This window comes from Eulemur rufifrons, chromosome 3, assembly GCF_041146395.1.
Source record: "Eulemur rufifrons isolate Redbay chromosome 3, OSU_ERuf_1, whole genome shotgun sequence".
NCBI lineage: Eukaryota > Metazoa > Chordata > Mammalia > Primates > Lemuridae > Eulemur > Eulemur rufifrons.
In genome coordinates, this window is record NC_090985.1 from 2,124,647 (window position 1) to 2,145,637 (window position 20,991).

At 53.1% G+C, this 20,991-nt stretch overlaps 1 protein-coding gene across 1 annotated transcript in view; it reads right to left on the reverse strand.

Annotated features, from left to right (window-relative positions):
• Window positions 1–658: 658 nt before the first annotated feature.
• Window positions 659–20,991, reverse strand: part of TMC3 (transmembrane channel like 3) — a 33,979-nt gene continuing 13,646 nt past the window's right edge. The window contains exons 8-22 of the mRNA XM_069465636.1: window positions 20,028–20,175; window positions 18,981–19,024; window positions 15,366–15,513; window positions 13,538–13,647; window positions 10,921–10,999; window positions 9,664–9,909; window positions 8,833–8,961; window positions 8,461–8,528; window positions 6,512–6,640; window positions 6,207–6,317; window positions 5,804–5,929; window positions 5,076–5,154; window positions 3,993–4,035; window positions 2,401–2,656; window positions 659–1,502 (exon numbers count right to left, since the gene is read on the reverse strand). Coding sequence (XP_069321737.1) covers window positions 659–1,502; window positions 2,401–2,656; window positions 3,993–4,035; window positions 5,076–5,154; window positions 5,804–5,929; window positions 6,207–6,317; window positions 6,512–6,640; window positions 8,461–8,528; window positions 8,833–8,961; window positions 9,664–9,909; window positions 10,921–10,999; window positions 13,538–13,647; window positions 15,366–15,513; window positions 18,981–19,024; window positions 20,028–20,175 — 2,560 coding nt within the window. The remainder of the gene's footprint in view (window positions 1,503–2,400; window positions 2,657–3,992; window positions 4,036–5,075; window positions 5,155–5,803; window positions 5,930–6,206; window positions 6,318–6,511; window positions 6,641–8,460; window positions 8,529–8,832; window positions 8,962–9,663; window positions 9,910–10,920; window positions 11,000–13,537; window positions 13,648–15,365; window positions 15,514–18,980; window positions 19,025–20,027; window positions 20,176–20,991) is intronic.

Here is a 20,991-nt window from a genome sequence, read left to right on the forward strand (position 1 = left end):
AGCTGGGCCGAGTCAGGCTTGGCCCCCAGGCTTTGCTTTTCCTTTAAACAGACCAACCAACCTTGAGGGAAACCTTGGGTTACTTCCAGCCTGAGTGTCCTGGCTAATTAACACAGACAGAGCAGCAGACAGAGCCAAACGAGCTCTCAGTACATTCCAGCCACCCTTGCCACTGCTGAACTGATGACTCCTACAACCGAGCATTGCGACATCCTTACCGGCAGCCTCGTGAGTCCCAGGTGCTTATCAGGGAGGGCTGACTTTCGTGTGTCGAAAGAGAGCATCGCAATCCAGCAGCTCACTCACACCACCAGGGACAAGCACAGACGTCGCGGGCGAGGCCCCCACAGTCTGGATGAGATGTCTGGCTGGCCTGTGATTCGTGGCCACCGAGAGGAGGCAAAGGACTTCAGTTTTCTTGAAATAATGGCCTGAGGGCTTCTGTGTGCTGGGCACAAGGGGACCCACAGGCATGACCCCTTGCTTGTGGTTGTGGCCCTGGGACTCCTGAGGCCTCGGCCAGCCCCTGAGGGATGTGCCCGGACATGCCCACAGGTCTCACCCACACGTGCTCCTCTCTCCCAAGAGGAGACAGGCCATGTGCTGGCCCAGCCATCCAGCAGGGGCCTGAGCTCTGTGCCTGGGACGCCAGGGAGGCCTAGACGTTAGAACAGATCAAGTTGTCTAGATCCAGGGCCAGCTCCGGCCCCGACTCGGCCTTCCTCCTGCTGAGTGGGCCCACGGCCCGCGGGAACCGGCCCTGGCTGTGGGTGACTTGCAGGTACTGGTCGGCGCTGCTGTTCTGCTGGTCACTGCTGGATGCCGCCGACATGGAATCAGATTCTGTGACAGGTGGCTCAAACCTGGGCTTGACCCTGGGCTTCAGAGGGTGCTGTGGGTATCGGAAGTTCCGGCAGCGTGGCCTTCTGTGCGCATACGTGGGCCTGCCTGGCTGACCCCCGAGACCGTCATTCCAGGACTGGTAGTGCACCCTTCCCTGGTGCTCCGGGGCTGGGGTCCGGCTCTCCGACCTCTCACCCATGTAAAAATAAGGAGCCCGGTGGAGGTCTGTGAGGGAGCGCGGGGGGAAAGACCGTTTGGTCAAATCTCTCCTCGGCCTGTCCTCCTCTTCCTCACTCAGCTGTGGAGAGCGGGGCTGGGCGGGGACCCAGGACACATGTGGTCGCACGTTTCTGGGGTACATCTCCACGATGTCACCTGAGGCATCGATCTTGAAATGTCTTTCTGGCCAGAAAGTTGGACGGTTTTTCTGGTGAGAGTCCCGTTCGTTAACGATATAGTATCTGGGGCCGTCGGGCCTGGGACCCTGTGCCACCAAGGCTGAGACCCTGGGTCCCTGGAGGGAAGCATCAATTTGCTGAAAGTCTTTCCGGAAAAGAGGCTCTGAGTGGACGTCGTCCCTGTGTTTTGCAAACGTCACAGGTGTGCGCGATCTGCTCTTGCGAAGGTCCCCCGTGCTGGCGTAGAGACCGCGTGGGTACCTGCAAGACAACGGTGGCTCAGCAGCCATGGCGGGGGGTCTCAGATCCCCGTGCCTGAGCACCGTGGGAGCGAGGGCGCGGTGCCCTCACCGTCGTCGCCGGGCCTGGCTCCAACGGCTAACGCGAGTGCGGCGGATTGTGTGCGCAGAAACATTCGGGGCACAGCGCTACGCCCTCCTCCCTACCAAGACCCCACAGAGCCGGGAAGAAAACTCAGATAGCAAGATTTCAAGTTCTTTGCTAATTAGTGATTGCCTGTAAGAAACACCCCCAAAATGAACCCCCTGCATTTTATCTATATGGCTTTCACCGTGCTCCACTCAGACCAGATATGAACATATCATCCTCGGGCGAGCCCAGGCCAGGGCGGCTCCGTCTCCTCCGTCCTTCCCGGTGCCCGAGCTCCTTAAAGGAAGCAGGACTCTACTTTGTTTTTTTCAGCCTTTCTTTCGCACAGGACTGAAACAGTGGAGCCCACACAGTGCAGGGATGACCTTGCCGATAACCTGACCAGCCTGGGCTAAAGCATGAAGACCTTGCCAGTGACGTGGCCAGTCTGGAACTAACGAGTAAAGATAAACAGTTAAAAAGGAATTTTCCTTACGTAGGCTACAGAATGTTTATCCCGGTTTGGCCAGAATGTTGGCTTACAGGTTCATGGCAGGTAGCCTGGGAGGAAGAATTTGTCCTGTGTGATAAACTTTGACACCTCCTTCCCCACTGCCTCCTGGCCCCGTGGCCTTCTGGAAGAATTAGAATGTATGGCCTTGGCCTCCTGAAACTGCGGAGGCCTTCAGATCCCCAAGAGCTCTTTAGCCCACGCTCGCTGTGGCCTCGGGCCAGGGCCTCAGCGGTTCCAGGAGGCCGGATGTCCCTCCGCGCTGCAGGGGAGCCTCACCTGCGAGCCTCGCGCCCCGGCCTGGATTTGGAGACTCCGGGAAGAGGGGAGCTGGGAGCCCTGGGCCCTGGCCCGGGACTCTGGGGCACGGACTGGGCGACCGTCTCCATCCTGCTGCTCTTGCTGCTCGCGGAGTCGAAGCTGGCCACATGGCCATTGTTTTGGGGTGTCGCCGAGTGCACCGAGGACAGCTGGCTGACGCGATCGCTGTCCTTTGGAAGCCTCTTGGCGCTTTCCTCCTGGGTCTGGATTCGGGCTGCAGGGAGAGGGAGGACTGTGAGGAGACGATCTCCGTGCAGGTGACACACTCAGCTGGGGGGCTGGGAGAGGTCCCTGACTTCCAACAGCTGGTCCACAATCAATTGGCTGCACTTGCAAATACGCCTAAGCCACGGGCAGTAAGCATTCCGTCACCGAAATCATTTCATCCCGGGAAGGGCACAGGCGGAGCCAAATGCACCAGGCTGTGCAGGGCACCAGGGGACGGACGCCCCCATGGGGGAGCAGGTGTCTGACAGCTCTGGGGCTCCGGCTCCTCATCTACACCGGGGATATAATAAAGCTTACACTACAATGGTAGTTTTTGGGGAACAGTTCACACAACATTCTAAAGCAAAGATGTGGCCTTAAGCGGAAGACGAACCCGGGCAATGCTATTGTTGTCCTGAGAAAGCCCAGGTGGAGCCCGGCTTTGGAAGATGACGGAACTAAACTACGCTTGATCGGCCGATAACCCCTGACACTCACAGCGGGGTTCGTAGCGTGAGCCACCGTCATTGTCCTTAGTCACTGTGGTTTACAGGCTTCTCTGAGAAGCCGGCGGGGCAAGCACGACCCTCAGGCCTCAGGGCTCCCACTCAGGCCTTGCCCTGGAGGGGGGCAGGTCCCGTCCAGTAGCTCAGCACTGGGAGGGCGCGGGGGGCGGCCCCGAGCCTTGCTGGGCCCACTCGGCCTGCGCCAGTTCCACGGTGCCTGTGAGCCTTCCGGCTGCCGGTGCACTCTGTGTGTGGGTCCAGAAAGTGCACCTCTGAGCTGCACCTGCCCACTGTCCTCCCTCCAGGCCACTCCAGACTTCTGTTCCTCATGCCGTCATTCTTTCTGCCCTAATGAGCCTGGATGGGACGAGTTTGCCCAGGTGCCGCTGCAGACCACGGGAAGGGAAGCTGTGTTCTCAGAGTCAGTGGGTGTGGCTTGGGGACCTAAGGAGCTGGACCCTGGGGCAGGGACCTGGGAGGGGGTCTTGCAAGGAAGCCATGGGCCACCCAGGGGAAGTACACGGACGTGAGCCTGAGAAAGATGTCCTTAGGGGTCTTTTCCAAGTTGATGTGCTTCTTTTTCTCTCCTACCTCAAAACTTCCTTCTGATTTTAGACATATTTGGGGGTTACTCACAAGCCTGAATATGATGCAAAAATTGAAGATTTAAACCAACACTTATTTCCCTAGATTTTATTTTATGGTCCTACTTAATTATGAAAAACCACAGGTTATGAGGAATTTTTATTGGTAGAGTTCCTCAAACTACCTTAAACTGCTAGACTTCTAAATGGCCACTCACTGAGACATCAGGTCTCTGCGTTTTTTAATACTTACCTTCGACCATTTGGGCAACCTTTTTCTTGTCTTCTGATCTTGCCTAAAATGTAAATGAAATCATGTTTGTTTTGGATTCAGAAGGAAGCAGTAACAAATATTATTTGGGGGGGAGGTTTATGTGCCCTAGCTCTTACCATGGACCGCAACCGAACTACCTTTGTCCCCTGAGGACACCATGCTCTGGGCTCGAGGCTGTCATTTGAGTGAATAAATGCAGATCCCCGAGAGCTGAAGTTTCGTGCCTGGCGGGTTTTGTTTAGGGACAGCTAATTGACAGACCGTGTTTCTACTGTAGTTGGCCTGAGTCATGAATAAAAGACTGTGAATCAGCAAAGCTGGAGATGTGTGCTTCCACCAAAATGCCCTTTGCAGCTATCCATGTATTTCTAATTTGACTTTTTATGAAACTACTTTGTGTTTCTTTGTATGAATTGATAGTCATGGGAGTTTGGGTTTATTTTTTAACTGAGAAAGGTGGAAGGAGTTTTTTTGCGCGGGGGTCTGGGGCCAGGTGAGGCTGTGGAGGATCGGGGTACACAGGGCGAGGAGGCACTCATTGTCGGGGTGCGGAAGGGCAGGGTTGGCAGGCCCCGAGACAGCCTCCTTCCATTCTGCACCTTGGTGCCTCCCTGGCCTCCCCCGGTCCAGGAGAAACTGGAAGGTTTGGGGAGTGTCTGCTGTCCTGACTGCTCTGAGATGGCCTTGGCGCCCGGGGAGGGAGAAGGACGATGACAGCCAGAGTCTGCAGGCTGAAAGGGGCGGGTCTTTGGGTACAAACAGTGCCGTTGGGCTCAGATGTCCACACGGACAAGGAGCGGGACGGGCCCTTTCCCAGAGCCTGCAGAAGTGCCTGGCACAGGGAGAGCTTCGTGTGGCCACCGGAGGGGCCCTTGGAGAGGAGGCAAAACAGGAGCAGATTGTTCCTGGCACATGTGAACCGTCCCGGGTGTTCTTAGAAATAATTCTAGGAGATCTCGGTGGCGGTGGCCCAGAGTGACAGTAACTTGCAGACATGACCCCACTTGCATTCCCGAGCTGGCCAGGTCTCGGTCACCACAGCAGGGTTCACGTGATACTTGCGTTTTGGATCTGCATTCTGAGCTGGTGGTTGCTGAGCTTCAGAGACCGCGCGATGCTCTGGAGGTAGTAGATGAGCAGGCTAGGACAGAACAGCGGGACAGTGAGCGCCGCCGCCAGCTCCTGGCTTTGGATGTGGCCGCCCACTGACCCTCCACCAAGGCCAAAATGCACCAGCGAGTCCTCAAGCCAGTGAGCGGGGAGGGGCTGTTCCCTTCATCTCCCTTCCCACAGCAGCCCTCTGACCCAGGGCTCTGCCCTGGAGACTGTGTCAAGAAAGGTGCGAAAATGGGAGAGGCATTTGCAGTGTGTCGCGCTGTGAGGACTGCATCCACTGGCTTTTATTTTTTTTTTCCAAGCCAAAATGAGCCAAAACTACTCAGCTGGGTTATGAAGCTCCTTTGCAGGAGTATTTACCTTTCTGGAGAATAAGGTAACCATAGTAACGGCGTTCAAACCCGTTGTAGGGGTCACAGGCATTGATCAAGTGCTGTTGGTGGATCAGTGACCACCTGGGGGGCAGTGGAGCCTCCCTCCCAGCCTCACTGGGGCCCAGCAGCACTGTCTCCACGGCACTGTGTCTCGTGTGACTCAGCGTCCCTGCTTAAACACTAGGCTTCATAAGTGATTTTTGGAGGAATTAATAAATTTTACATAATTGTTGGAGAGCGACGTGTTCCTGTCGGCCAGACACACGTGCGTGCCCGCGAAGCTGGCGGGGTGGTACTCACAAGAGCAGCAGCACGGCGGGCAGGATGACCACAGGGCTGCTGACGTGTCCAACCACGGAGCCGAACCACGCGGGAAAGTCCTTCTCAATCGTTTCTGACACGATGTCATAAATCTTCTCCTGTCCACTGGGAGACAGAAAACATCCCTCCAGACTTTAATGCTCTTGGCAGAAGGGTGCTGCAAGATGCCAAGACGTGGCTGGATGCCCAGAGGCCACCGCATGACATTCCTCGGGTGACGTCAGGGCCAGAGCACTGGTCTTGGACTCAGAGACTGCGGGTTTGCGGCCTTTCCGGGCGCCTTACCTGCTCTGTGAGCCGGCGGAGAGTTAGGTGCAGTGAGACTCCGTGCCCCCCAGCCGTCACAGCTGCAGGCAGAGCCGCCGGGACCAAAGCCACCTACCTGAAGGGCCCGCAGTTCAGGGAAGGCTTGTAGCGGACGATGGCGAAAATGGTGGGCAGCATGCACAGGAAGAGCATGAACAGCAGCATGGCCAGGTAGAAGTTGTTGGATCTGCGAACAAACCAGATGCCACGTGCCGCGCTCACCGCACAGCCAGCTGCTGCGGACGAGAGTGCCCAGAGAGCCGCCGGGAAGCTGCTGTCCTGACCCTTGGCAAGCTGAAAAGTCCTCCCCCGGCACCGGACCAGGCCCGCGTGGGTGGCATAAGGTCTGAGTCCTGCGTGAGGCGACCTCCGCTCACCCACCTGGAGGCTCGGAACACTTGCTGGTGGGGCACGTTGCAGGTCAGCACGGCCCAGCTCCTCAGGTACATGAGCCCGACGAGTTTGAGGACGTTGAATGCGGGGAGACAGGGGGAGAAGAAGGCCCCCATCCTGGAACCAGGGAGAAGGTCAGATCGCACCTGTTCTCTGCCTGTGCATTTTCCAGGCCCGGGAGCCCAGGGAGGAGCACGGCTCTGAGGTTTGGGGGTTCACACCCTGTGCTTAAGGCACCGGAGAAGCCCCCTGCAGTCCTGCGACCACAGCCCTCCACCTTCCGGTGAGAAGACAAGTCGGGTGGTGCTCCCATTTTAAAATGTCCTCTTGCCGATGTCCGTCAGTCCTTGCGAAGGCCTGACGTGTGGTCTCTCTTCACACTCGAGCAAAGGAAAGGCCCGCTCTGCGGAGACGGCAAAGGACGGATGGCTACGGTCGGGGACGCTGCGGATTTTGCCTGTGTGTGGCGAGGGCTATGCCATTAAATCACTGACTTGCGGGTTTAATCAATATATGTTGAGCACCTGCTGTTACTGGACGCTGTGATAAGCATCGTCACTTATTTTAGCTCATTTAATCTTCTTCAGTCGTGAAAGGAGGGGTAAGGATCCAAAGTTGGTAGACAAGGAAGGCAGGTCAGGGAAAATTAAGAGATTTGCCCACAAACATGTTGGCAATAAAAGGGTGACCCTGCAGCATCCAAGCTGGGACACGTTTGAGAGTGAAAGAGCTGGGGCCACAGGCAACCACCAGGCCAGCCTAGGGGAGCTGTCGCCCTACTCAGAAACGTCAAACAGGGAACAAAACCCGCTTTCTGACTTCAGTCTACATCAATTTATCCTGGGTATACATTCAATGTAATACTTGTGGAATTTGCATTCAGTAGTAGGAGAATAGATGTAAGGATATGTTTATTAAGCAAAAATCTTTTTTTCTAAGTTTGGTTTTTCATGGTAGGCAACAAGGTCACGGCCTCTTTGATGTTAGGCAAGATACGTAGCTTCTCTCTGCCTCAGTTTCCTCATTTTTAAAATGGGGAAAATAGCCCCAGTTACCTCATAGGGTTACTCTAAGGATTAAGTCATTTACTACAGGTAGAGAAGTGCCTGACACCTAACACATATTAAATACATGTGACATATTATTTTTATACTGTGTTAATAAAGATATTTGGTAAAATTTGGTGGACTGTAAGAAGAGAGAATTTGATTGGAGGAACATTACTTTATACCTCTCAATTCCCCACTCATTTTACCGAATGGTTATGAGGAGAGATTGTGTTTTCTACATGTATGGGACATCCACGGTTTTTCTTTGTTTGCTTGTATTTTAACAAATAGCGCAATTTGGGGTTCAGCATGGAGCTCTCCACCGAGCCCTGCAGACACACACGCTTGTGCGCCGGACGCCCCTTCGGCTCCTCAGAGTCTCGGGGAACGACCGCCTGGGCCTGGGAGGTGCCCGGACTTCCCAAGCTTCGGCGTCCCCCAGGGCGGGTCTGTCAGTCTGGGGGACGGCTGTGCTCCTGGGCCCGTGTCCAAGGGAAAATAAGGAGTCACAGGACGGAGAGTCGGGGGTGGACAGACCAAGGTCCCCGGCTGGGACTGAAACCACTCCTGCCCCCCCGGGGAGAAGCAGCTTCTCCTCCCCCCCACCCCAGTCCTCCCCAGCAGCTTATTCTACTGGTTCCTGTGCTGACTTTTCTTTTTTGGCTGTGACCAATAGGAGCTTAAAAATGGACTATTTTCTTTACCATTTCTTCCTGCAAAATTCCTACAAAATGATTAATAAATTTACGTGATAAATAGTTCTCCTTGGAAATAGCCTTTCTTAACACCTAGGACTGTGTTTATTATGGTCATGTCCCATCCAGACACAGAAAATTCAAACTCTGGGCCCAGATGAGATGTAAGCAAAGCAGCAGCTTGGATACCTACCAAATCATTCCTTGGTTGTAGACTAAATGCAGCACGTTCTCAGCTATTTTGAATTCTCCATATTCAGGCTACAAGAGAAAAAGAACCTCTGCATTAGAGAAAGTTCTGAAGTTCTGTGGGTAAACCAGTCAGTTCATGACGCCCGCAGGTGGGGAATTCTTTGCTCTCACGGCTCTGATCTCTCAGCGCACTTGGGCCGTCCAGCAAGCGGGGAATTCTAAGAAGGGGGCGCAGACAGCCTTGTACACCCTTCCCCTCTCCCCTCACGTACGTACTTTCCACGTGTTCCCCTGACTGTTTCCCAGTCCTGGCATCGGGAAAGGACGGATTTGGCCGTATCGGTTTCCCCAGTGAACACAGCACTTTACTTACAAACTTGTTTTCCAGGTCCCAGCACCAGTAGTCACTTAAGTACCGAACGAAAAGTCCCCGGAAGAAGTCTATGAGCAGGATGCTGGCCACGGTGAAGAGCATGTCGATGATGGAGAGCTTCAGCATCTCCTGGAACACAGGGGTCCCTGGGTGCCACCACGCCCGCCCTCCCCTGGCCGCCCTTCCTGCGGCGTCCTCCTGGTCTCTGTTCCTCCCCGTGGGCCTGAGCAGGGCCGGGGGGCGGGGCGCCCTCCAGGGGCATCTTCATGTGGCATCTTTAGAAGGGGCAGCGGGCAGAAGGATGGGATTCTGGTGCATAATCAATGCTCGATAAATGCTGGCTAATTTGAATTTTGACATCTGAAGCCAGCGTTACACAAAACTAGGAAAGAATCTAAGGTCTGTGGTTCTGAGCCGCCGGAGGCTCCGCGAGGCCTGCGGCTGCTGCCCTGGGATGGCGCCCTGGGCCGAGGTGCTCTGCGCAGACGAAGGCCCAGGCCTGGAGCAGACGGGGGCAGGTCTTCCCTCCGCTCGATTCTATGTGTGTCCCTGGGCAAGGCACTGAGCACTCCTGCCTTAGTTTCCTCGTCTGTGCCCCACGAGGGTGATAATGACAGGACTCTGATGAGGACTAAGCGTTAGAACAGGGCCCAGCACGTAGGAACGCTGCATGGGTCTTTGCACGGATTGTTATCAGTAACTGTCAGACCTGGAAACCAAACCTCCCTGAACTTCCCTTTTCTGTAAAACGGGGACAGCGACACCGCAGAGAGCTGCTGCGGTTACGTGACGAGTTGGATGCGAAGGGCTTTGTAAGGGGGAGGGAACCACCTGGCCGACGTATGTTTCCCAGCACTGGTCTTGGGGACTCTGCGTGTCCAGCGCGGTGCTGTTGGCCTTTGCCAGGGGCGCTGCACGGGTCGGAAGGCTGGTCCCGTCCAAGGCCCACGTGCTGTTTCTCCTGAGCCCCATTCCGGGCCCGGGCGTGGACCATGGCTCCTCTGCAGGGGCTGCCCTGGTGGCAAGGAAAGCGCTGGAGTCCGACCAGTGTCTCGTGTTACTTTTGTTAGCAGCTTCCTGTGCAGGGAGGGAGGGAGGGAGGGAGGAAGAAAAAAGGTTGTTCACGTATTTATAAATAGGAACCCATGGTGGACACCAAAGGTAACATTGTATCGCTTGGGAACAGTCATCCATATTCTCTCTCTCTCTCTGTCTCTCTCTCTCTCTCTCTCGACAGCAGCTTGACTAGACTTGGCCCCAGTAATGGAACACAGAGGTATAACGGGTAGTATTTACTGGTCCCCAGTAAGTGTCGGAAACTGCTTCAGCTCACACCTTTTATCTCTTTTCATCCGCCAAGAGTGAGAGGCAAGGACTATTACCCCACGATCAGAGGAGGAGATTGAAACTCATGAGTTCAGGCCTGACGCTCGAGGTTGCGCTGCCAGTGAGTGGCGGGTAAGGAGCCCGGTCTATGGATCCTCAGGGCCCTGACGCAGAAAACTACTCTCTGTGGCCTCTTCTGCCCCTAAGTCTTGAAATTCGACGCTAGTGTGGCGTGCCCTGGCAAGGCACCTCGAGAAGGCTCCTCCTCCCCACCTGGGGACGGCCTCGCGGGTGGAGCAGGTTGAACTGATACCAAGGCTACCTAGGCTGGGAGCGGGTGCTCCTGCCGGGCTGCGCTGGCGGGGCCCACTCTGGTCTGTCCCCCATGAGATGATTTTTCCCTCCTGACTTTGTGAGTGAGGCCCAGGCCCTGCCCTTCCTGGGATCCCCTGCAATAGCTGTTGATAGCTTTTTCGGACGGGATTCAAGGAAATGGGTGATTTGCTACAAAGAGTCAAGAAGCCCCGAGTTCTCGTCCCGGCACTGTCACCTGCTAGCCATGAACCGTGGCCTGAGTTTCTTTACCTGGGAAATGGGCTAATTTTTCCATCCTCCCACGAGAAGGCCACAACTGAGCTGAGTTTTGAGCGAGAGGTGTGGAACGCAGACTCAGCAGTGGTGTGATGACCATGATGAAGACCCTGGTGGGGCCGGGGAGGGGGCAGGGCGGAGGTGGGGGGTGGCTGTCCAGGTGGCACTCACCTCGATGCTCATGCTGTTAACTTTGTCCAGGAGGGCAATGATCAGACTGTAGAGATTCCCCAGGTACAGCACAAGGACCCTGCAAGCCACAAGCCCACCTTGAGAGCAAGAACCACACACAAGTCCACGGTTCTAGACCCACTACGTGGTTCTAGAGACTGTACGCCAAGACAGTGGCTGCCACATGTGGCTTCCTTGAGAATCACCCTGAGTGCATTTAAGAAAATACAGGATTCTGGAATCCTCCTGCTTCAGTAGGTCTGGGGGCGTCCGGGAATGTTTTTTTACAGCCTCTCCAGGGGACTCCACCGTCGCGTATCTTTGGAAATGCCAGCCCTCTAGAAATGCCAGGACGGCACGAAGCGTGTGGGTGTAGGAAGTGGGCTCTCAATTGCAATGTGAAGTGTGTCTTTGTGTCTTGCTTTCTGGTCTGTAAAGTGGTTTTCCATGGATTATCTCCTTCGAGCCTCACAGCAGCTCTGCGAGGTGCCCTTTAGAGTAATCCCGCTTCAGGGACAAGCATGCTGAGATACGGAGCCAGCTCACTGACCAGCTCAGCTCGCACAGTGAGAAGGGGCAGGATGCAGTTTCAGGATGTTGGCGCCCTGCTTCTGAGTTACAGGCAGGACCCCCCAGGAGCTCCAAGGGGCGTGGGTACAGCTACGCCTCGGGGACCCCTGGGATGTTGCTGGAATCTGCCAGCGACAGTCTGGATTAGCCGGTGATCAAAGACTCGGTGCCCGTTTTCCAGCCATGAACGGTTTTGGAAGCACATCATGGAACCTCCCAGGATGCAGCCTTGGGTCTTGTTGGAAACCTGTCTCGGGGAGTCAGACGAGAAAGGAGAACGACAGGTGTATAGATGCGTCAGTGGGACAACGGGCGCCTTGAGAATCATGAAGCCACGGTCAGTCGGTGGGAGAACATCCGTATCTCGAGGAAAAGACTCCAGATTGCACCCATGAGTTGGCCACAGGCCTGCTGGTGTAGAGTCGGCCCGTGTGCAGGCAGTGGGCAAAGAACAGGGGCGGGGGCGCCGCAGGGAACAGCACTGTGACTCACGATGGCTTCCCTCCGAAACCGTGAGGGGCTTCCCTTCCACGTAATGCGGGAGCTTTTCAAGGCTGCGTTTGCAGTACGAAGCCGGGGCAGGCCCCTCAGCATCGGCGGTAAGTGCCGGCGGGAGGAAGGATTGGATAAACCTCATCTCCTGCCGTCTTGGCCTTACCACGGCGCTGGTTTTCACTTGGATAAAAGCTGACACAGTCTGCCGGTAAGTAATGGAACTAAGACAGTAAGTCTGGCTGTTGTTACTGGAATTAGCCTCGCTTGTCTGGGGCAGTCTCCGATGCCTCTGTTTCTCTAGTTTTGAGCATGAATAACGAGGCCAATCTGTGTAATAGGATTGCCTTTAGACCAAATGCAATAACAGAATCGATCCTCCCCAGTGCCCGCTGGCGAGGAAGGCGCTGAGGAAGACACCTCTCCCTCCCAGGCCACAGGAGGTGTGGGCGGAGCACGAGGACCCAGGGGGTGAGCCCGGGCTCAAGCCTTGCTCGGATCTGCGCGGGGCTGTGAGGCTCTGGCCAAGCCCTTGCTCTTTCCAGTCATGTTTTTCTGTCTTTGAAAGGACAGTTCGGAGGTTGGAAAGGATGACCTTCGGGCCGAGCCGTCCCCTTGCCTGTTTTGTCAGTGAAGGTGTGTTGGACACAGCCACACACAGCCACAGTCGCCTGTGGCTACTTCCAAGCTACAACCTCGGAGTTGAGTAGTCGTGGCAGACTGTGTGACCCGTGACACCTCAGACATTTACTACCTGCTCCTTCTCAGATGTCTGCCGACTCCTGGGTGAGAGCAAATCTTCCCAAGGTGGTCGTGGAAAACTAGTTCTGTAGAATGTTATTAGGTGTCACAAGAGAAGGAGGAGACACCAGCCCAGATGGGGCGAGGGTGGCAGGGAGCGAGCAGGGCTCTCCGCGCCTCCCGCTGTCGCGTGCAGTTTGACAAGACCCGCCTGGCCCATGCTGCGGCGGTTTGGTTGACAGATGAGGAGACACGCTCCAGGGCGAGACTCGGATTCTTCTGGAACACGTGACAACGCCAGTGCTGGACCTGAGCGCGGCTGCTTTGGCTCCTGCAGGGGAGCTCGACGTCCCCTCCGACCCACCAGCCTGTCACCACCACCTGCTGTCACAGCCACAGGCTGTCCTGCGCGGCCTGAGAACCCACTGGGTCTCTGCTTCTGGGAGTTACTAGCAAAGCACCTACTGTTCCTCTCGGGTCAGGGAGAACAGCCTGGGTCTCTCCGGCCACCCAGACAAGCCGCGGAGAGAACTCAACAGCGAGGACACCAGAGACACCCACCGTCATCTTCTTGGTCCTCTTTTTCCATCTGGCGTTTCTGCCTGTTCTTCCCTTTGCCCTCTTCTTTCTCCCCCTCCATCCCCTCTTCCCTCTTCCCCTGCCCCCACCCCCCTCCCTTCCCTCCCGGAACCCGCTGTTCTTGAGTCCTGTGCTAAGTGTGGGGAAGAAGCCAGCCCTGGCTCCTGAGGCGCGAACATTCCCACCGTGGGTGGCAGATGGCTGAGCCGCGGCCTCTCCTGGCGGGGTGTCGTACCTGGCCAGCTGGAAGCGCAGCGTGGTCCGCGGGTGGTACATCTCCAAGGCGGCGATGAGGTCAAAGGCAGATGGCGCTAGCATGGTGACCAGGGAGACCACCACACTCACCTACCAAGAGAGTAAGTGCCAGACTCCGCATTCCCCAGGGCCCCCACCCCAACCTGATCACGACGTGTGGCCTCTCGGCCTGCTGCTGGGCCCGTGCGTACCCACCGCGTCAGCAGCTCCACGGGACACCTCCCCGAATCGCGGCTAGCCAGCTTTTGCCAAATGACTGCTGCCACTTCATCATAACTTTACACGTATTTTTAAGGACCTCTCCCTAACTGTTCTGAGGACACGAATACATGCCATTTGCGACTCACTGGCATTTCTGCCACATTTTCCAATTACCGTCTCATTCTATTTATACTTCCGTGACCTTGGGTGGAAGATGGAAATAACTGAGACTATTATGAATAGCAAAGGGAAGACAGAGAGGTAATTTAATGCTCTTTCTGTCCATGGAAGATTAATTATCTAGAGAGTCACGCCTGGCTCTTGTTTCTCTGTGCTTAGAACAAAAGACAGAGGAGTTTTAGCTGGTACACAGATGTGTGAGCTAAAATAAGAAATAATCTCTGATATATTTTATAAAAACTATCCATCTATCTGTAAACGCACAAACACACATGCACATAACCCGTTTAGTGGACATAAAGTAGAAAGAGGCGTGAGAACAGATCACCTGTGCAGGCTCAGATTTTGATAAATTACCGTATGTTGATGAATATGCACAGGATAAATTGAAGACCACTTCTCGCCTACACACTCTGCTTTTTTTTTTTTTTTTTTTTTTTGAGACAGAGTCTCACTCTGTTGCCCAGGCTAGAGTGAGTGCCGTGGGTCAGCCTAGCTCACAGCAACCTCAAACTCCTGGGCTCAAGCGATCCTCCTGTCTCAGCCTCCCGAGTAGCTGGGACTACAGACATGCACCACCATGCCCGGCTAATTTTTTCTATATATATTTTTAGCTGTCCATATAATTTCTTTCTATTTTTAGTAGAGATGGGGTCTCGCTCTTGCTCAGGCTGGTCTCGAACTCCTGAGCTCAAACGATCCGCCCACCTCGGCCTCCCAGAGAGCTAGGATTACAGGCGTGAGCCACCGCGCCCGGCCCACACTCTGCTTTTTAAATCCCAAAGGATGGTAACAATTTTCACAGAAACGATCTGAGAAGTGGTTTCTGTGCTATTTCTGCCTCTTAAATCTTTACAGGTCAGTTGGGCCAACCTTTCAGGACAAGGCTCCTACCACAAATCCTAAGAATTCTTAAACTGTCCATAACCTTCCACTTGGTAATTTTCTATTTATGGGAATATTCACACAAGGGGGAAAAGGGTTGCTTAAAAAACAAGCCATGTGTGTGGAGCTGGTCCTGGAAGCGTTATTTGTAATTTAGATACACAGAAACCAGCTAAGCGTTCGCAGACTGGTCCCTGGTCACCTTGGACCCGCACGATGGAATCCAGGGCGGAGGGAAGGCCAGCCTGCAGGTCGTGTCTCGCTGTGGGAGCACGGATGGGGAGACACAGACGTGGCAAAGGCGGGGCTCACCGTGGAAGACAGTGTGAACGCTCCACGGTGTTTCTGAATCAAAATCTTTCCCAGTGAAGGCCAATAAAATCACTTAGCCAGGACGTGGTGCTGCCCCTGTGGCTCAAAGCCCTTGTATGAGAGTAGAGTTTTTCCCTAGACACATTACTACCTTATGCACTTAGAAAACAGAGGGCTAGGCTACTTCTGCGTCCCTTCTGGAGGGTGCTGCGGGTAACGGCAGTGGGTACCTCGTTCTTCTCCCAAAGCGTCAGCTCCTTCTTGGACTGCTCCAGCTTCTGGGACCGGTCCACCACGAAGTAGATGAGGTAGATGCTCCCAGCCAGCGACAGCAGTACCAGGATGTTGGCGATGATCCTCAGGCAGATGGTCACTGCCCTGGGGGAGAGGCAGGTGTGCTCAGAGCACCGCCACGCACAGACCTCGGGGCTGGAGCACGTCCACTACGGGGGTTCTCTGCCCTGAAGAGTCAGTGCTTTGCCTTGTGCCCTGGAATCCCTCATCTCCTAAGAGATCGACATGAATGCAACCGGCCAGCATCAAAGGGGCTTTAAACAGATAAACAAACCACACTGGCTTTAGCGTCCAGGTACCTGGATTTCAGTTCTTTGCTACTTAAAATTGGAGTCCTGTAGTCGGTGCACTTAAGATACAGGAGTTCAAGTAAACGTGTTCAGCAGAAAGAGAGAGAGAGGGAGGGAAGGAAGGAAGGAGGGAAGGAGGGAGGAGTGGGAGGGAGGGAGGACAGATGATTCTGCCTGTCATTCCATGTGACGAACCCTTCCTTGTGCCATGCACAGTCACGTGCCACGGAACAATGTTTGGGCCAACAACAGACTGCACAGGTGATGGCGGTCCCAGCAGGTTACAATGGAGCTGGAAAGTCTCTATTGCCTGGTGACATCGCAGTGCAACAGATCACTCACGTGTTGGTGGTGACGCTGGTGTGGGCAAACCTACTGTGCTGCCGGTCATGCGAAATTATAGCACATACGATTCCATACGGTACCTGATACTGATAATAAGGCACTGTGCCACTGGGTTTGTGTCTACTGTACTTTTGATCATCATTTTCCAGTGTACTCCTTGTACTTATTTAAAAAAAGTTAACTGTAAAACAGCCTCAGGCAGGTCCCTCGGGAGGTATTGCAGAAGGCATCGTTATCACAGGAGATGACACGCATGTCAGCTCCCTGTGTGTTCTTGTCCCCGAAGTCCTTCCAGGGGGACGAGATGTGGGGGTGGAAGACGGTGATATTGATGATCCTGACCCTGTGCGGGCCTAGGACAATGTGTGTGCTTGTGTCTTGTTTTTAACAAAAAAGTTTAAAAAGTAAAAAAATGAAATAAAAATAGACAAAAGCTTATAGAATATGGATATAAAGAAGGAAAATATCTTTGTGCAGTTCTACAATGTGTTTGTGTTTTAAGCTAAGTGTTATTACAAAAGAGTCAAAAAGTTTTAAAAAATTTAAAAGTTTTTAAAGTAAAAAAGTGACAGTAAACTAAGGAACTAAGGTTAATTTGTTATTGAAGAAAGAAACTTTAAAAAAATAAATTTAGTGTAGCCTAAGTGTGCAGTGTTTATAAAGTCTACGGTAGCGTGCAGTAATGTCCTAGGCTTCCACATTCACTCACCGACTCCCCCAGGGCAACTTCCAGTCCTGCAAGCTCCGTTCGTGGTAAGTGCCCTGTACAGGTAGAGCGTCTTTTATCTTTTATGCCATATTTTGACTATCCCTTTCTGTGTTTAGATGTATTTAGATACATCAATGCTTAACATTGCATTACAGTTACCTACAGCATTCAGTACAGTAACATGCTGTACAGGTTTGTAGCTTAGAAGCTGTAGGCTGTACCACATAGCCTAGGTGTGTAGTAGGCTGTGCCATTTAGGTTTCTCTGACTGCACTCCATGACATTCCCACAACAATGACGTTGCCTAAGACGTTTCTCTGACCGTGACCCTGTTGCTGTGAGAGGGGAGATTGTATTTTCCTGGTAGTTTCTTAGCTGTCTTCCCTCTAGAAGTAAGCTCTCAGACTTTTTAGTCTTTTTCACTGCTGTATCCTCAGCTCTTAGGACAGGCTTAGCACATGCAAGCACTTAATGGATATTTGCTAGATGAATGAGTAAATAAAGAAGCAACTAAATGACCACAAGATAGGACATGGGGCTCATCTCTTTCTCATTGGGTCTCCCTTCCTGCATGCCTCTTAGTATGGGCGGATCTCTGAATCAATGGCGATTCTAGTATTTACATATATGTTTCCAGTTTTATCTGAAACATGTCCATTGTTTCTAACACTGGAGGACAACTCACTGTCTGACTTCAATTGTTTTATTTTTAAGGTATCTTCTTCTGCCAACTTTGGAGCCTGTCTCAGCTTGGTGTACCTGGAAAGAGAACCCCAGGCCCTTCTGCAGGTATGAATAGTTCACCTGAGAAGTGATCTTAAAAAGCGAGGTGCAGGTCTGGGGGAGGGGAGCCGGAGGGAGGAGCCGTCGGCACCAGAACACGTGCGCAGTTGGCTGTGCAGAGGCAACTGCGGGACCTTCTGAGGGGCCCACGAAATGCCTCCCAGAACTGTCTGCCCAGCGTGAGACAGAAAGACATTTATCCCACTCCCTGTGTCCAGGGGACTCCACGAGCACGAACGCCCAGCATCACCCCCAGCCTCTTGTTTGCACCCACATGCGTGTTGCCTAGAACCCTGTGCACCCCACGCTGCAGCCTCAGGGGCTCCCTGGGGCACCAGGTGTGGACACCCGCAAGGGGTACACGTGGCACCTGGTGGCAGCCCGCACAGCTCTGCTCTGCCAGCAGGGGCTGGAGGAAGGTGTGGCCGAGAGCTGTGCCATCTCCTCCTTGAGATGTCCCCTGCTGGGGACCTTGGGCGGGTTGCGGTTCCTCCCTCTACATGTGTCTTGGCCCTTCCTCTGTACAATGAGGAAACTCACTCCCAAACGAAATGATAAATGTCACCTTGCTTGGTAAAAATAAAAACATGGCGCACTGTGTTATTATTATGACCAACTCTGGCGGAGGAGACCTACAGATAAAGAATCAGAGGGCAGAATCCCATCTTTTCACTTCACAGGTGAGGGGTGCAGGCTCACAAGGTCAAGGGTGTTTCTTGGACAGCCCTTCCCAACTCAACTCCCCTTGCCGCTTCTCGTTGTCCCAGAGGCTGGGTGTGTGTCCTCAGTCCCCATGTCCCTGTCTACACGAGTCCTCTGAAGGGGCTTTCCACACTGCGGAAACTAATCGTGAGGGCCAACGACCCAGCAAGGGTGTGGGAGGAGCAGACACGCCTGTCCCTGTGAGGACAGGGCCATTGCCCTTCCTGGGAGTGGCCTCCCCAGCTCTGACGGAAGGGCCCCCCCTCACCTGCGTAGCTCTTGAGATCTGAGAAGAACCTGAAAACTCGGGAGTCGCCTGGGGGGACGGCTTATGAGCACAGCCAGATAACATCTGTGTCTTATGACTCCAGAGACTTGTTTCTAAATAAAACGAGTCTTAACAACATTCATACAGTTGCTCCATTAGGCAAACTAGAAGTTGGTATTCAATATACCTCCCTTGTTATCTAAGTAAAAGACTAGGGAACGGGTCAGCCTCAGCCCTCTCCCCTGTCGCAGGGTCTGGGAGGAGGATGCCTTCCTAAATGCCGCTACAGAAGTCACCAGTTCCCTCGGAGCACATTACTGGAATAACGGACTTTGAGAAGAAAGAGGAGCTGCCTGGCAATTGCGAAAATAAGATATAGATAATCTTGTAATTTTTGTACCAAATGGAAACAAAACTTATCAATGGATTGAACGCGGAGAGTACTAATACCTACAGGTTTTTGCTTTTCTTCTTTTCCTGTTCTTCCAGGATGGCCTCCTTCAAGGAAAAACACACACGGCATTAAAGCTTAGCAGGATCACTAGCACATTAACCGCCACGAGACTTGTATTTAACTCACTCGAGTCTTACCCCCGCGGCCACAGGAAGCATGTATAAAATCTTACTTGTTGATGTTTTATTGTTATACTTAATTCAAAAACAATTTAATTCTGAAAATGTGGATTAAATGAATAGAAGTCAATACATTTCATTTTCTATTTATGTTTACCTTTAAGTTACACTGGAAGTTTTCATTCTATTTTTGTAATAAAACACTGTGGCCCCAAGGAAAACTTTCTGGTAGTTTGTGTGTGTGTGTGTGGGTGTGTGTGTGTGTCGCAGTCAATGTGTTAATCATAAAACATCAGAAATAATGTATCCAGTAGTTAACTCATATCTCTAATGTCTAAGACTTTATTCTGTAAGATTCTACTGATATAAACGAATTTAATATCAATTATCTAGTAAGTAATTGAGAAAAGGAAATTGGGGATTGGGAAGAGGGAATGGACATGGTATGGGTATGATGATTCAAATTATCTAAATACCTTTTTTTTTCTCAAAATAGGGCACCATTTAGCTGACTGTGTAGTTCAGGAGACCCAGTCCCTGAATGCTTTGGACTGCATTGTCTTCTAAGTTAAAAATAAAATCTATAGTCTCCACATTTATGTATTTATTCTTCAGGTTATGTACATGCAATATAGTAATAATCCATTGTGTAAATTATCAAACATATACAAACTGAAAATTTAAAAGGATGGAATTAAAAAATTAAAAACAAATGGAAGTTCCAGAACGTTCTTCCTGCACTCCATGGGATCATGTGGTGCATTTCTGGGGAGTGCTCAGCTCGCTTTGCACGCGGCTGCCCTGGACCATGAGCACCTGGGAGGGGGACGGTGCTGCCCGCCCACAGAGGCCAGGCCTGACTGGCACGTGGCCTCAGAGCCCAGACCCACAGTGGCCGCCCCGCGGCCTGCACAGGTCACTCGCTCACCCTGATGCTGTTCACGATGGCCGCCGTCTTGCTCTCCGCAGCCTCTGGGTTTCCGATGAGGTAATCCCAGGCACAAAACACCCGCCAGCAGAAGGTGTAGTTTTCTCTGGAGGCGCTGGCCAGGCTGGTGCGGGAGTTCTTAGCCATCCTGCGAAAGAGTAGCCAGAAGGGGTCACAGGAGTCGTGGGGAGGAGACCGCCCACGGTGGGCTGTGGCTCGCCCCACGGGGCCTCGGTGTGAGTTAGGAAAAGCTGCCCCTGCTGGGTGGACGCAGCTTCTCCCGTTACTGCCGGGCACCGGCTGGATTTCAGCCCACACTTGTGCCCTGGGCCAGCACTCTGAGCAGTGTGAAAACCACAGTGGCCCATTGTGCCATGGAGTCCCGCCACTGCGGTGGCCAGCAGGTCACTGCAGGTGTGTGTCCCCGGGGGCCAGCTGTTCCCGTCTCTAGGTGACTGTGATTATGAAATAAAATCTTTTAAGCTGAATCAGTCTTGGGGCTCCTGCCCATGGGAACTCTACCCCTTGGGGCCCCACGGAACATGCCGGGTCCCTCTAGCATGTGACATTCCTTTAGATATTTGAAGGTGGAATCAGGGTCCCTCTTCAGGGGAAACTTCCTGCTCCGTAGAGCATGTCCCCGTCACAAGCTTTTCGCTCTCTGTCCAGACTTGTTCTCCAGTTCGCTCTGATTCATCTCCCGGCACGCTGACTGCCACGCCAGAAAAAAAATATTTTCCCCAGGGGCCGCAGTGTTTTATTAAAACAAAACGATCCTTTCTAATGTGTTGTTTTTTATTGTTTTCTGCGTGTGAGTTATATGCAACGCAATCCACGTTTTTAGAATTAAATTGTCAATATTAACTGTAACAATAAGAACATCAACAAGTAAGATTTTCATGAACCAACTGCAGGGTTTTGCTTCACGCGGCTCTGGGCTGAAAACTAGCCTGAGTTAAATACA